Below are 12,768 nucleotides of genomic sequence, written 5' to 3' on the forward strand. Positions count from 1 at the left end.
CAACGGCCGCGAGCCCCACCCCCTCCCCCACCCAGGCCCCAGCCCGACCCGGCTCCGGCCGCCGCCGCCCCTGTTTTGTTTCCATGGCGACAGGCGGCGCGGGGCCGGCTCCAAACATAACGCGCTGTGGAAAACATGCGGCTCGGGGGACCCCCCCGCGGCCCCTGCTCCGGGCCTAGCCCCGCGGGGCCTTGGCGCGGCCCAGGCCGCGTGCAGATCTCCGAGAGCCCCCAGAGCCGGCCCGGGCACACAAGACTCGCCTCGCCGGGACCCGCCGCGCCCTCGGGGCTCCCGGCCTCGCCGCAGTCACGGCGCCCAGCCTCCGCGAGGAGGGCCCGGCCGACAACCCTCCCCCCTTCGGGAGCCGCCTCTGGTGCCGGCGGCGGCCGCCCTCCCCCGAAGCCCTCGGCTCCGCCCCGTGCAGCCCCGCCCCGCCTCGGGGCTCCCTCCTGACCCCGCCCCCGGCGGTCCTCTGGGCGCGGCGGGGGGGCGGGGCCGCGCGGGGGTGGGCGGAAGCGCGGGGGGAGGTGCTTCCGGGCCAGAGGGCGGGCAAGATGGCGGCGCCCATGGAGCTGTACTGCTGGTCGGGGGGCTGGGGGCTACCGTCAGTGGACCTGGACAGCCTGGCCGTGCTGGTGAGGGGTGGCGCCGTTGTCCTGTGCTGCGCCCTGGAGGACTGGGGAGGGACTCGAACTGACCGGTCGTCCGAATTTTGCCAGGACGCCTCAGCACGGGCGCACTGGGGGAAACTGAGGCAATCAAAGGCTGTGCCCGGCCGATAGGGGCTCAACGCTCTATGGCTTAACAGCCCGGGTTTTGTGCAGCCCGAGCAAGAGGTCTGGTCGGGGGTTTAGGAAATAGGTCTTAGTCCTTGCTCGTGCATTGTTCATTTACTGGCTGTGTGACCTTGGAGCGATCCCTTGTGGTCTCTGAGCCCTGTTTCTTCATCGAGAGCTTTACTGAGTCCAGACGATCTCAGGGTTCTCAGGCTTGGCATTCCTGTCTTCTCCGGCTCCCTTTTCTCCTTCTCCCCCCGCCTCACTAAACAGCATTTGCTGAGATTTATTGAACCAAGAAGCTCACCAGCACGTTCTGTGGAAAGAGTTTTGGAGTCAGACTAGTTCACTTCATTCGTTTACTCCTTCATTTAATAAGCACTTGTTGGGCCTCTTCTGAATACCACACTTGGGCACGCAAAGATGAATAAGACTTAGTTCCTACCCCGTAGTTATTTGCAGAGAGGCAGACACGTTAGCAAACGGGCCTACTGTGTAACGTATTCTGGTGCTAAGCTTTAAGTAGGAACAGGCCACAGAGACTCCCAAAGAAGGACACAGTCAGTGTTCCTGAGAAAAGGGATGAACGAGAGTTAGGAAGAAGTTGGGAGGCTCTGCGTACATCAGGGAGATGGCAGCAGAGGAGATGGGGGAAGGCTCTTTCTGGCAGACCTGACATTAGAGACAGGTCCATGGTTTCTCCGAGCCTGTGTTGCCCATGGTGAAACAGCTGATGTCCACCTCTTTTGTGAGGCAAGTACTAAGCGTAGCACAGAAGGAATTCAGTGAGTGTTATTTCTCTTATTGATTCCCCTGTGGGGGCCTGTCTGCCTTCTGCTTCCTTCCCTGCAGACCTATGCCAGGTTTACTGGCGCCCCTCTCAAGGTGCACAAGATTACCAACCCCTGGCAAAGCCCTTCAGGTACCCTATGCTCCCGGGGGGGTGAGGGGAGCCGAGCAGGAGACGGGCAGGAATATGCTGCACGTTCATATGGACAGGCAGCTGAGGGTCTGGTGGGCCTCCTGTCTTCTCAATGTCAGGAACTCTGCCCGCCCTTCGGACCAGTCATGGAGAGGTCATCTCGGTACCACACAAGATCATCACCCACCTTCGAAAAGAGGTAGGTGGCTCAGTGGGTAGGAGGGCTGCCAGTGAGAGGAGTTCAGTCATTTCAGCACAACACACGTTTATTGATAAAGCTGAGCTGGATGCAGGTGACCCAGAACTTCAAGGAGCACCTAGTCCGATGGGAGAGGCACACACAGTGCTGCTGGCCAGGTGTTCTGCTGGGGCACTGGGGAGGCCTCTGGAAGCTCAGTGCCTTTTGCCTGCTGGGCAGGGAGGGGTGAGTGGGCAGATGACATAGGGAAGGGGAAGGAGGGCAGAGGACAACATCAGCTCAAATGAGGCCCCCAGAGGTGGCTCCTGTCCTCTCAGGGACCGAGTTAGGCTGAGTAATGGGGCTCAGGATGGACAAGGCATAGAGCCAGCATGGGGACATTGAGAAAGTTATTACAAGACGAACAGGGGCACCTTGACTATGTGATCTTGGGCAAGTCCTTTCACCTCTCAGGGATGTAAGTTCCTTGTTTGTAGAGCGAGGGGGCTTAGCCAGGGCTCCTCTTTCACCAGAATACTAGTCAGATAGGGCCTCTTCTTCATTTCTGCTTTCCCAAACGTGAAGGACCCGAGGATTCAGTATAGGCTTGGGAGGCATGGAGGGAAAGGACCCAGGTAGAAGGCAGAGCTCCTGGCAGGGACAGGACCTCTGCCTTGACTCTTTATGTCTGGGCACAGCCTTTCTGGTTTCCAGTTTTCTCCTAACACAGCCACAGTGAGAGAAGATTCCACAAGGAAGAAACTGAGGCTCAGAGAGATGGTTTTCTTTCTCTTTCTCTTTTTTTTTTTTTTAATATTTATTTATTTGTGAGAGACACACACACACACAGAGAGAGAGAGAGAGGCAGAGACATAGGCAGAGGGAGAAGCAGGCTTCATGCAGGGAGCCCAGTGTGGGACTCCATCCCAGATCCCGGGATCACGCCCTGAGCCAGAGGCAGACGCTCAACCATTGAGCTACTCCGGCGTCCCGAGAGATGGTTTTCTAAGGATCATGTTCCAGAGGTTATGTGGGGACAGACCTTCCTCAGGATGTGGAGAAGGTTGCTGGAGACCAGACACTGGAGCCTACCAAGGCGTGGCAGACTGAGACTTGGGGTACGGTTAGACCATGTGTGGTGGCAGCACAGAAGAAATAGCCAAGTCCTGGGCTTTGAGAGAACCCGCAGGGGGGCCCGGGCATGAGGATGGCGTCCCCTAGTTCTGAGGGCCACACTGCATCTGAGCTCGACTCTGCCAGCTGTGTGATATACAGACAGGGGAAGTCCCTGTTAGAAAGTGGCTGTCAGCAGGCATGCTGCCAGCTTTCCGTGGAGGCTCCGGGAGCTGCTCCTGGTTTGTGGCTGGGCCTTCCTCCCTCCCGGCAGTGGGCACCCGACCTTGATGGCCAGCAGGCTCCAAGGCCCAGGCTTTCCGCCAACAGCAACAGGCTGCAGTATGGGCCCAGGCAGGGGGCCTCAGTGGGAGAAGTGCTTGTTCTGCCTCTGCTATACTCAGAGGCCAAGAGGGTGGTGCTGGACAGGATGCCTCTCTCCTTGGGGAAGTGCCCCCTGGAGCCTCCTCGTGTCCACCTCATAGACGTCTCCTCCACAGAAGTACAATGCAGATTATGATCTCTCGGCCCGGCAAGGGGCAGACACATTGGCCTTCATGTCTCTGCTGGAGGAGAAGCTGCTCCCGGTGCTGGTGAGTGCGCCTGGACCTCCAGTGGCTGTGGCTGGTGGGGGGCGGTGGGGGAGTCAGCGACACCCACGAAGGCCTCCCTAAGTCAGGCAGGTGCACTGGCTCAGACCTGCCTCATCCTTCCTACTGCCCGATCCAGATACATACTTTTTGGGTAGACACCAAGAACTATGTGGAAGTGACCCGGAAGTGGTACGCAGAGGCTATACCCTTTCCCCTGAACTTCTTCCTTCCCGGCCGCATGCAGCGGCAGTTCATGGAGCGGCTGCAGCTGCTGTGCGGGGAGCACAGCCCAGAGAATGAGGAAGAGCTGGAGAAGGAGGTACCTCTGGGGCAGGGGGCTCCGTAGGAGAGGAGCCCCAAAGACGATGGTCAAGAGTGGGGGTGCCTGGGATGGGAGGTAGCTCTGTTCCCACAGCCACAAGCCTGCCTCATGTCCTCCCTACAGCTATACCAAGAGGCCCGGGAATGCCTGACCCTGCTCTCTCAGCGCCTGGGCTCTCAGAAGTTCTTCTTTGGAGATGCGTGAGTCTGTCTTCAGGGCAAATATACGTGGTTTGGGAAAAGATACGGGTTCATATGTTGCCACAGGGACTGGGGTGGCTCAGGCGCTGGACGAGAGGTCCTCGGTACAGACCCTGGGCCTGATGACAGTGGGGCTGTGTGTGTGTGGGGTGGGAGGGCTGCCAGGCACAGGAGGGGCTTGCAGGGCGGTGGGGCACTCAATGGGCCCTTTATGCAGCCTCAGGATAGAGTCCCATTCAGGGCCAAGCTGGCGCCACCTGGGGAGCTCTCGCCATACCAGGCCCAGAACTGGGTGTCTTCTCCTCCCCCGGGGGCCCTCTGCTGTCAGAGCTCACCTCCTGGGCTTGCTTTTCCTCTAATGCTCTCCTCGCCCCTTCTCTCTGTGCTCCAGCCCTGCCTCCCTGGATGCCTTTGTTTTTGGCTATCTAGCCCTGCTGCTGCAGGCCAAGCTGCCCAGTGGAAAGCTGCAGGCCCACCTGCGGGGGCTGCAGAACCTCTGTGCCTACTGCACACACATCCTCAGCCTCTACTTCCCCTGGGATGGAGGTAAGGGGCAGACAGGTGAAAGGGTAGGCACGAGCCCTGGGGAGGGTACACAGGGGTCTAGGACGTAGCCCTCCTGCCCACCTTCCTTCCTTGTTCCTCAGCTGACGTGCCACTCCCACGCCAGACACCAGTGGGCCCAGAGACGGAGGAGGAACCATACCGGCGCCGGAACCAGATCCTGTCTGTGCTGGCAGGACTGGCAGCCATGGTGGGCTACGCCTTGCTCAGTGGCATTGTCTCCATCCAGCGGGCCACGCCTGCTCGGGCCCCTAGCACACAGTCCTTGAGCATAGCTGAGGAGGATGAAGATGAATGACTTGTCCTCATGCTCTCAGGACTGAGTTTTCTACTCTCGTACATTCCAGAGGCCCCTGTGTTTCCCTGTTGTTGGTACGGCTGGAAGTGGGCTGCTGCTCCCATAATAAACCTGTCCACGCTGACTGGAATCAAACATTCTCTTCTTTAAGGGGCCACCATGTTTCCTAGGTGGGGTGCAGGGGGTCATCAGGGGACCTGAGCTGGCCTGCTGGCACCCAGCTTCCCTAGCTGCCTGTGCCCTTGTACCATCCCTGCTGCTGCTCAGCCCAGGAGAGGCACCCAGCTCCCCACTGGGGCCCGGTCTTCCTAATTTCCTTTCCTTAACCACCCCCACCCCTAGCTTGTGTTTGTACAGACGGTGAGCTCACCCTGGGCCTGGGCCCAGTTTCCACGGGAGCCAGCACATAGCACACACTCACACAGCTTGGGGGTAGGGCTACTGGGGCTTCCCTGCCCTCTCCCAAGGGGCCTCTAGCCCTCCGGCCTGCCCCCCCAACATGAGCTGGGGGAGAGTGAGTCACCCAAACCACTGCTCCCGGGCTTACATCACCTATGTTCACCCCAGCCCTCCTAGGTCCTCTTTAGCCACAGACAGCATGGGAGCCAACTGTCCTTTTAATGCCCCAGCTGAGCCCCAGCCCTGCTTGGGCATCTGCCCCAGTCACTGGCGACGCCACAGATAGGTATGAATGGAGTAGGCTGGAGAGAGCGTCTCCACGAAGCCCACGGCAGGGTCCTTGATGGTGAGAGGCACATCCTTCGAGGACCTGGGGAAGGAAAGAAAGAGAGGCTGAGCGCTTGGGCCATCAAAGCTGCTGTCCCAGCCCCAGCCCAGTTCCCAGGCCCTGCCACTCTCACCGGTTTAACACAACCACAACTGCAGAGCCGTCAGGACGTGTCAGTGCCACAGTGTCCAAGCCATTCTTCTTGCTGGCTGCCAGCCCCACTCTCTGGGAGCCCTCTGGGATGAACTTGCTGAAGTGGGAACAAGCATGGTCAGTGACTCCAGCCTCGCCCCTCCGGGCTGGAGCCCACTCCCTTGAGAGCAGCCCCTGTCAGCCCCTCACCTGAGAAGTCTCTCTACCCACTGTCCACCCCAGAGCCCTTCCCATCCCCTGCATCGGGTATTCAGGGCTTGTCGGCTGCCACCTGCTCACTTCCTGCCTGGATGGGGCAGGAGGGACAGCGGTGCCTCTCCCCAGCTCCCACCCTAAATGTCTGCATGGGGCCACATAAGCCCAGTGCAGGAGATCCCAGGCCTGGTGTGGAGTCGGGGCACCTGCCCTCCACTCACCTGAAGTGGCCAAGGTGGTAGAACATGGGCTGTTTATAGAACACATCTTTGGTGATGTCGACGATGATGGGGCTGTCGACAAAGTTGCGCACCCAGTTGGGCCCTCCTTCCAGGTTCAGGGCAAGGTTCCAGTCAGTCCAGCCAACCACATGGTAGAGGAGGTTCTGGGGTGGGAGCAGGGCAGAAAGAAACGCTCCACATGGGGTCCCCGGAGGATATAGTTAAGGGGTGCACAAACAAAACAAGCTACAATGGTGCCCTGGCCCTGGGAGGGGCACCCTACACCCTCAATACCTAAGGAGGGGGATGGTGAGGACAGAGGCATCAAAAGAGAAGCTGAGGAATCAGGGCAGATGTGACTGCCCTAGATGCAGGCGTTAAGGGAGGGTAACGGGGTATGCATATCTGTGAGGCGAAGGCACCATAGGGAATCATGACATCCCAACATGTGCCCTAAAGAGCAAATCAGCTGGACCAGCTGGGGAAGGGGCCTTCTGTTGGTGAGAGGAAGAGGGTCTGTGGTGGTCTGCTCGACAGGAAGGCCTGGGGGCTCACCGTGATGATGCTGTGGCTGTACTGCACCCCTCGGTCCCAAGAGCCCAGCCGCACACTCTGCTCCCAGAACTTGGAGCCCACACAGGCCTCTGAGGCAAAGAGCATTGTGTTGGGGAACAGGCGGTGTGTCTCCCCCAGTGTGGCTTTCGCTGGAGCCAGAAAGTCCAGGTACCAATGTACAGCAATGCCATGGACGTACTTAGCTGCCTCTGGGTCTGCCAGTACCTGTACAGGGAAGGCCAGAGATGCCTGGGGAAAGGGGCCACCAAAGCTGAGCCTGGCATGGAGGGTTCTGGAAACAGCACTGGGGACCGGAGGAAGGGGCAGAGGGATGCAGGCAACTAGAGGGACTCCTGGGGCCCTGGAGACGCAGAGAAGGTCAGCACCTGTCAGCCCCTATCAGCACCCAGGGGAGCCACCAGGGTGCCTGGCTCCAGCCCAGGAAATTCTAGGAGTCAGGAGTTGGGGCAGGGAAGACACTACAGGAGCCAGCCACCTGGATGTTGGGATCACTGGGATAGCCCTGGAGACCCTGGGCCTTACCACCTGGGCCCAGTGGGGCAGCAGCAAGCGCTGGTCATCTAGTATGAGCAGACGGATATCATGGTGTGTACTGTTGGCCAGGGCAGGACCCAGGTCCCGGGCAATGAAGTCTCGCTGGTGTTCAGGGGTGAAGCCCAAGCACTGGAAAGGGTATCCGCTGAAAAGCCCTGCGGAAGGCTCATTCTCTGCCGTCACTGCCCAGAACTGCAACTTGTGCTCTGCATAGGCGTCCAGGAACCTAGCAGGGGAGAGGGTGTGAGTGTGCCTAGCCAAGGAAGGCAAGCAAGACTCGAGAATAGGAAGCCCATCGAGGTGGGGGGAACCGGCAGGCCAAATCCAAAAGGCCCAGGAGGTAGAAAGGTGACCTGAGGACTCAGATCTGGGGGTGACCCAGGCCCAGGGGTGGGGCAGAGATGAGGGTGTCCAAGAGGGGATCTGGTCCAGACCCCATGGCCTTGCAGTTCCCTTACTTAACAAAGTATCTGGCCCACGTCTGGTGGTAGAGATCCCCAGGCTGACCCTTGAGTGACCCCTTCCCATTCACTGCCCCGTTGGTCTTCAGCCAAGTGGGTGATGTCCAGGGACTGGCGAAGAGTGACACAGGGTGCTGGGCCAGTTCCAGGGCTTGGTGAATCAGGGGTATCTAGAGAATGGAGGTGAGGGCAGAGATACCCAGAGCTGGAACATGGATAGACTGGCCCAACCAGTGCATCAGGCCTAACCATCGGCCCCCGCCCTGCCCACCCCCTCCCCTTGAACACAACAGAGAGCAGGGGGCAGGTTCCAGCTCTCTCTGCAGACTGCTGTAGCCTGAGGCTTCTCTCCCAGCAGCCATCAACTCCCCAAGGGCCGAGTACCCACCTTGAGCTTGATGTCTTCCTCAGGGAGGCTGAAGTTATGCAACTGGAAGTCATCATGGGTGTCATCATAGGTGTAGGTGCGGATGGAGAAGTCACAGCTGGCCATGGGTACCCGGATGATGTTGTACTCGATTCCTGTAGAAAAGGCAGGCCAAGCTATGAGGGTCTGGGTCAGTGGAAGCACGTGAGACCTAGCCTGCCACTTACCAGTCCTAAATTATGACTGAGGTAGGACAAAGGGAGCCTGGGCTCCCGAGCTGAGCCTGTAGGGCCAGGCCTTCTGAGCCTCAGCAACTCTAAGCACTCAGTGAGAGTCAGGCAGGACAATCTTACTTCACTGGGCATTAAGAGAGGACCCAAATGTTGGGGATGGGTGGAAGTCACGGTCAATGGAAAGGTCAAAGTGTCAATCGCACTATGTCATCATGTTCCCCTTCTCCTCACCTTCTGCAGAGAAATAGGATTTGAGTAGCAAATTCCGGGCAGAGGGTGACAAGGCGAGGATGTTGAGGGCAGCTGCATCCGTCATGGCCCCTCCAAATCCCTTGACCTTCTGGAACTTCTGATCTGGCTGCAGGGTCAGTAGCAGCCCTGAGAACACGCAAGGCAGTGGAAGGGTCTCAGTGCCTCAGGGAGGAAAGTGTGGTGGTCACCAGTGTGATTCTGCTCCAGGGAGATCCCAACCTGCATTTGGGGGTGAGGGGTGGAGTCACCTGTGCCCGTGTGGTTGGACCGGATGGTCCCCAGACTCAGCTCCATTCGGCGCCCGCTGCGTGTGCTCTCATACCGGCTGAAGGTGCCAGGGGCAGGCAGGGCCAGGGGGTCAAGAGAGTCACAGTATGTGGCATTGCAGACACAGACTACTGAGCTGTAGCCAAAGCTTTTAGGGATGCAGGGGCGGGCACCTGGGAAGGAAGGAGCACAAGTTGAGGCTATAGGATGAAGATCGAGAAGGGACATGCTGGTTGGGATCCTGATCTCAAAAACCCTCTCGCTGTGCCCCCACCCCAAGGTGGGTCCCCATCACTCAAAAGGGTTTATGTAACACCTACTGGAGCTCCAGTATACCGGAAGACGACCAAGGACCCTCAGGCAGAAGGAGCCCGGGGCTCTCCGTGACTCACTCACCTGATACCCATGATACTGCCTGAAGTAGAAGCAATCCCATGAGGCTGGCAGCCATGATGCTTACCCTGCCCAGGGACTGGAGACGGTCCTGAGAACAGAATGACGAGTGGCTGGAAGGCAGGCCCCTCTCTGTCCCCCAGCGGCTCCCCTTTGGGCCGCGTGCCCACAGCCCAGTCTCCCACCTTCCTTTAACTGGGACAGGACAAGAGGCCCACAGACACTGGGTGCTGCCCACCCCAACCAGGCTCTTCTCCCCTCTTCCCAACTACCCCTCCATCAAAGGGCCACGATCGCCTGGGTTGGAAGAGACTGTCATTCATTGAATTCCAGAGTCTGGAAGGCCAGGATTCCAGAAGCAGCGTGACAAGACCAATTGGGAGCACTTACCTCTCTGGGAGGACTGGAAAGCTCCATCACCAGGTGAGGGGACCGCAGGGTTCCCAAGCCTTGGAAGGATAGAGGATCCACTAAATAAAAACAGGGATGCAGGTGCCAGCGGTAACTATAGACACCGGATTAGCCCTGCAGGTTTAATTCCGGCAGAGGGGAGTGAATGGGTCATGTGATAACTCTGGGCGAGTCACATGATACAGGAAGTGAAGCAACTGCAACCATACTTGTAGAGGGCGGCTTGCTTCCTCCTGGCTGTTGACTACCGGTCTTATGAACTTCTGGAACGCACATTTGGATGACAACCTCAGGAAGAATCTAAATCAAAGATCCGAGTGCAAAGTGAAGTAGAGGCTCCCAAGTCCCTGAGGCTGGGAGCCACAGCAGGCACTCTGCTTTCTTGAGAAAAAAAATTTTAAGTAATACCTAATAAAGATGGGATGCCTGGCTGGCTCAGTTGATAGAGCACGACTCTTAGTCTCGGGGTCATGAGTTCAAGCCCCATGTTGGGCACAGAGCTTACTTAAAAAATAAATTAAGGGGTTCCTGGGTGCATCAAGTCAGGGAAGTGTCTGCCTTGGGCTCAGGTCGTGATCTCAGGGTCCTGGGATCAAGTCCCACATGGGGCACCCTGCTCAGTGGGGAGTCTGTTTCTCCTTCTTCCCCTCCTCCTTGCTTGTGCTCCCTTTCTCTTTCTCTCTTTCTCTGTCTCTCAAATAAATGAATAAAATCTTTTTAAAAAATAAAAATAGGGATCCATGGGTGGCTCAGCGGTTTGAGCACAAACCTTCGGTCCAGGGCATGATTCTGGAGTCCCAGGATTGAGTCCCACATTGGGCTCCCTGTGTGGAGCCTGCTTCTCCCTCCGCCTGTGTCTCTGCCTCTCTCTCTTTCTCTGTGTCTCTCATGAATAAATAAAATCTTTTTTAAAAAAATAAAAAAATAGGGATCCCTGGGTGGTGCAGCGGTTTGGCGCCTGCCTTTGGCCCAGGGCGTGATCCTGGAGGCCTGGGATCGAATCCCACATTGGGCTCCCGGTGCATGGAGCCTGCTTCTCCCTCTGCCTGTGTCTCTGCCTCTCTCTCTCTCTCTCTCTTTCTCTCTCTCTCTCTCTGTGACTATCATAAATAAAAATAATAATAATAAATAAAAATAAAATAAAATAAAATAATAAATTTAAACATTAAAGAGAAAAATAAGGCAATACTAGGTGGGTGGGGGGATGGGGTAACTGGAGGATGGACATAAAGGAGGGCTCCTGAGGTGATGAGCACTGGGTGTTATATGCAACTGAAAAATTATTGAATACTACATCTGAAACTAAGTATGAACTATATGTTGGCTAATTAAATTTAAATAAAAATAAAGTAATACTAAGAAAGGTGATACTAAGAAAACATGTTCACCCTCAGTATACTGGGAGATGATTAATGACGTGGGAAACAAAGGCAGAAGAAAATATTAAATTTCCTTTCTACCTGCAGCCCACTGACAGGTCCTTGAAACAGGCAGAGTGACATTCCTCTAGGGACTCAGCTGCCTAGATGTTAATATTTTGCTGAGGGACACCTGGGTGGCTCAGCAGTTGCAGGCTTCCTGCACGGAGCCTACTTCTCCCTCTGCCTGTGTCTCTGCCTCTCTCTCTCTCTCTCTCTCTCTCTCTTTGTCTCTCATGAATAAATAAATAAAATCATTAAAAAATATTTTGCTGAGGACAACAGGCAGTCTCAACTTAAGTCTACCTTAACATATAAAAATTCCTTTGGAGGGACGCCTGGGTGGCTCAGCGGTTTAGCATCTGCCTTTGGTCCAGGGTGTGATCCTGGAGTCCCAGGATCGAGTCCCATATCAGGCTCCCTGCATGGAGCCTGCTTCTCCTTCTACCTATGTCTCTGCTTCTCTCTGTGTGCCTCTCATGAATAAATAAAATCTTTAAAAAAGAATTCCTTTGGAAACCTGCTTTATCTCTACCCCCCGCCCCGAGATACATGTTGGTGACCATTACCCAAGCATATGACCCACCAATGAACGTCCAAAGGGTTTCATGACTCAGGCTTTATTAGACAGTAATAAATGACCTTTCCCAACAACAGCTAGCCTCTTCAAGATCCTGGAAACCTCGCTTCAAAATTCCTTAGAGACATATACTATACCTACCCTCTGCCAACTTGGAAGTTTACAATGGGCCACTCCTCAGGACCCCAGGGTGGCTCTTCCTGCCCATGGGTCCCATCTCTGGGTTTTTGTTATTGTTGTTGTTGTTTAAAGATTTTATTTATTTATTCATGAGAGACGCAGAGAGAGAGGCAGAGATATAAGCAGATGGAGAAGCAGGCTCCATGCAGGGAGCCCGATGTGGGACTCGATTCCAGCATCCTGGGATCACACCCTGGGCCAAAGGCAGATGCTCAACCACTGAGCCACCCAGGTGTCCCATCTGGGAGTTTAATAAGACCATATTTTCACACCAAACACATCTCAAAAATTCTTTCTTGGCCATCGGCTTCAAACCTTAACACTTATGGTACATCAGTTAAGGTATAGTTTGCCCTACAGAGGGTTGAGAGGCAGGGGAGTCAGGCAGGTACACGAGTAGTCACAGATAAAGACAAGCCAGGGGCATCTGGGTGGCTCAGTCAGTGAAGCATCTGCCTTTGGCTCAGGTCATGATCTCAGGGACCTGGGATCAAGCCCATGTTGGCTCCCTGCTCAGCGAAGTCTGCTTGTCCTTCTCCCTCTGCTCCTCCCCCTGCTCATGCTCTCTGTCTCTCAAATAAATAAATAAATAAATAAATAAATAAAATCTAAAAAAAATTCCAAACAGATAAAGACAAGTTACCAGGTGTTCATGGAGTGACCCTTCATGTTGGGAGTGACCCAGGAAGGCTTCACAAAGGAGAAGGGGTGGAAGAGCAGGGAGGACAGGCCCTGGGCAGAGGGCCAGCATCACTGGAGGGAGGGAGTCACCAACATCGCGGGACAACATGTTTTGTCATCAGATGAGGACTGTCATAACTGGTTTTCATTTCT

The 12,768-nt window shown here is 56.0% G+C and overlaps 2 protein-coding genes across 2 annotated transcripts; one reads left to right on the forward strand and one right to left on the reverse strand.

Annotated features, from left to right (window-relative positions):
- The first annotated feature begins 82 nt into the window (after positions 1–82).
- Positions 83–5,090, forward strand: MTX1 (metaxin 1). Its single transcript, XM_041768150.1, is given in 9 exon segments — positions 83–352; positions 355–635; positions 1,629–1,698; positions 1,818–1,897; positions 3,490–3,582; positions 3,719–3,901; positions 4,028–4,104; positions 4,496–4,650; positions 4,752–5,090. Coding segments are annotated over 9 exon segments (1,371 nt in total). The 5' UTR covers positions 83–135; the 3' UTR covers positions 4,967–5,090.
- A 475-nt stretch (positions 5,091–5,565) lies between these two features.
- Positions 5,566–9,897, reverse strand: GBA (glucosylceramidase beta). Its single transcript, XM_041768137.1, has 11 exons — positions 9,736–9,897; positions 9,349–9,436; positions 8,934–9,125; positions 8,665–8,811; positions 8,222–8,355; positions 7,831–8,003; positions 7,361–7,598; positions 6,818–7,042; positions 6,263–6,426; positions 5,827–5,943; positions 5,566–5,735 (listed from the first exon to the last, which is right to left on the reverse strand). Exons 1-11 carry the CDS (start codon positions 9,760–9,762, stop codon positions 5,630–5,632), a joined length of 1,611 nt encoding a protein of 536 aa, XP_041624071.1. The 5' UTR covers positions 9,763–9,897; the 3' UTR covers positions 5,566–5,629.
- Positions 9,898–12,768: the final 2,871 nt, after the last annotated feature.

This window comes from Vulpes lagopus, chromosome 1, assembly GCF_018345385.1.
Source record: "Vulpes lagopus strain Blue_001 chromosome 1, ASM1834538v1, whole genome shotgun sequence".
Classification (NCBI taxonomy): Eukaryota; Metazoa; Chordata; class Mammalia; order Carnivora; family Canidae; genus Vulpes; species Vulpes lagopus.

Bases quoted from the DNA above. Each gene is read 5' to 3' on its own strand.
- GBA (XM_041768137.1), bottom strand. From the start codon at position 9,762: ATGGAGCTTTCCAGTCCTCCCAGAGAG. The intron at 7,043-7,360 runs GTAAGGCCCAGG...TTCCCTGTACAG, and splicing joins TGCCCCACTGGGCCCAGGTG to GTACTGGCAGACCCAGAGGC. The intron at 5,736-5,826 runs GTGAGAGTGGCA...TTCCTTCCCCAG, and splicing joins GTTGTGGTTGTGTTAAACCG to GTCCTCGAAGGATGTGCCTC.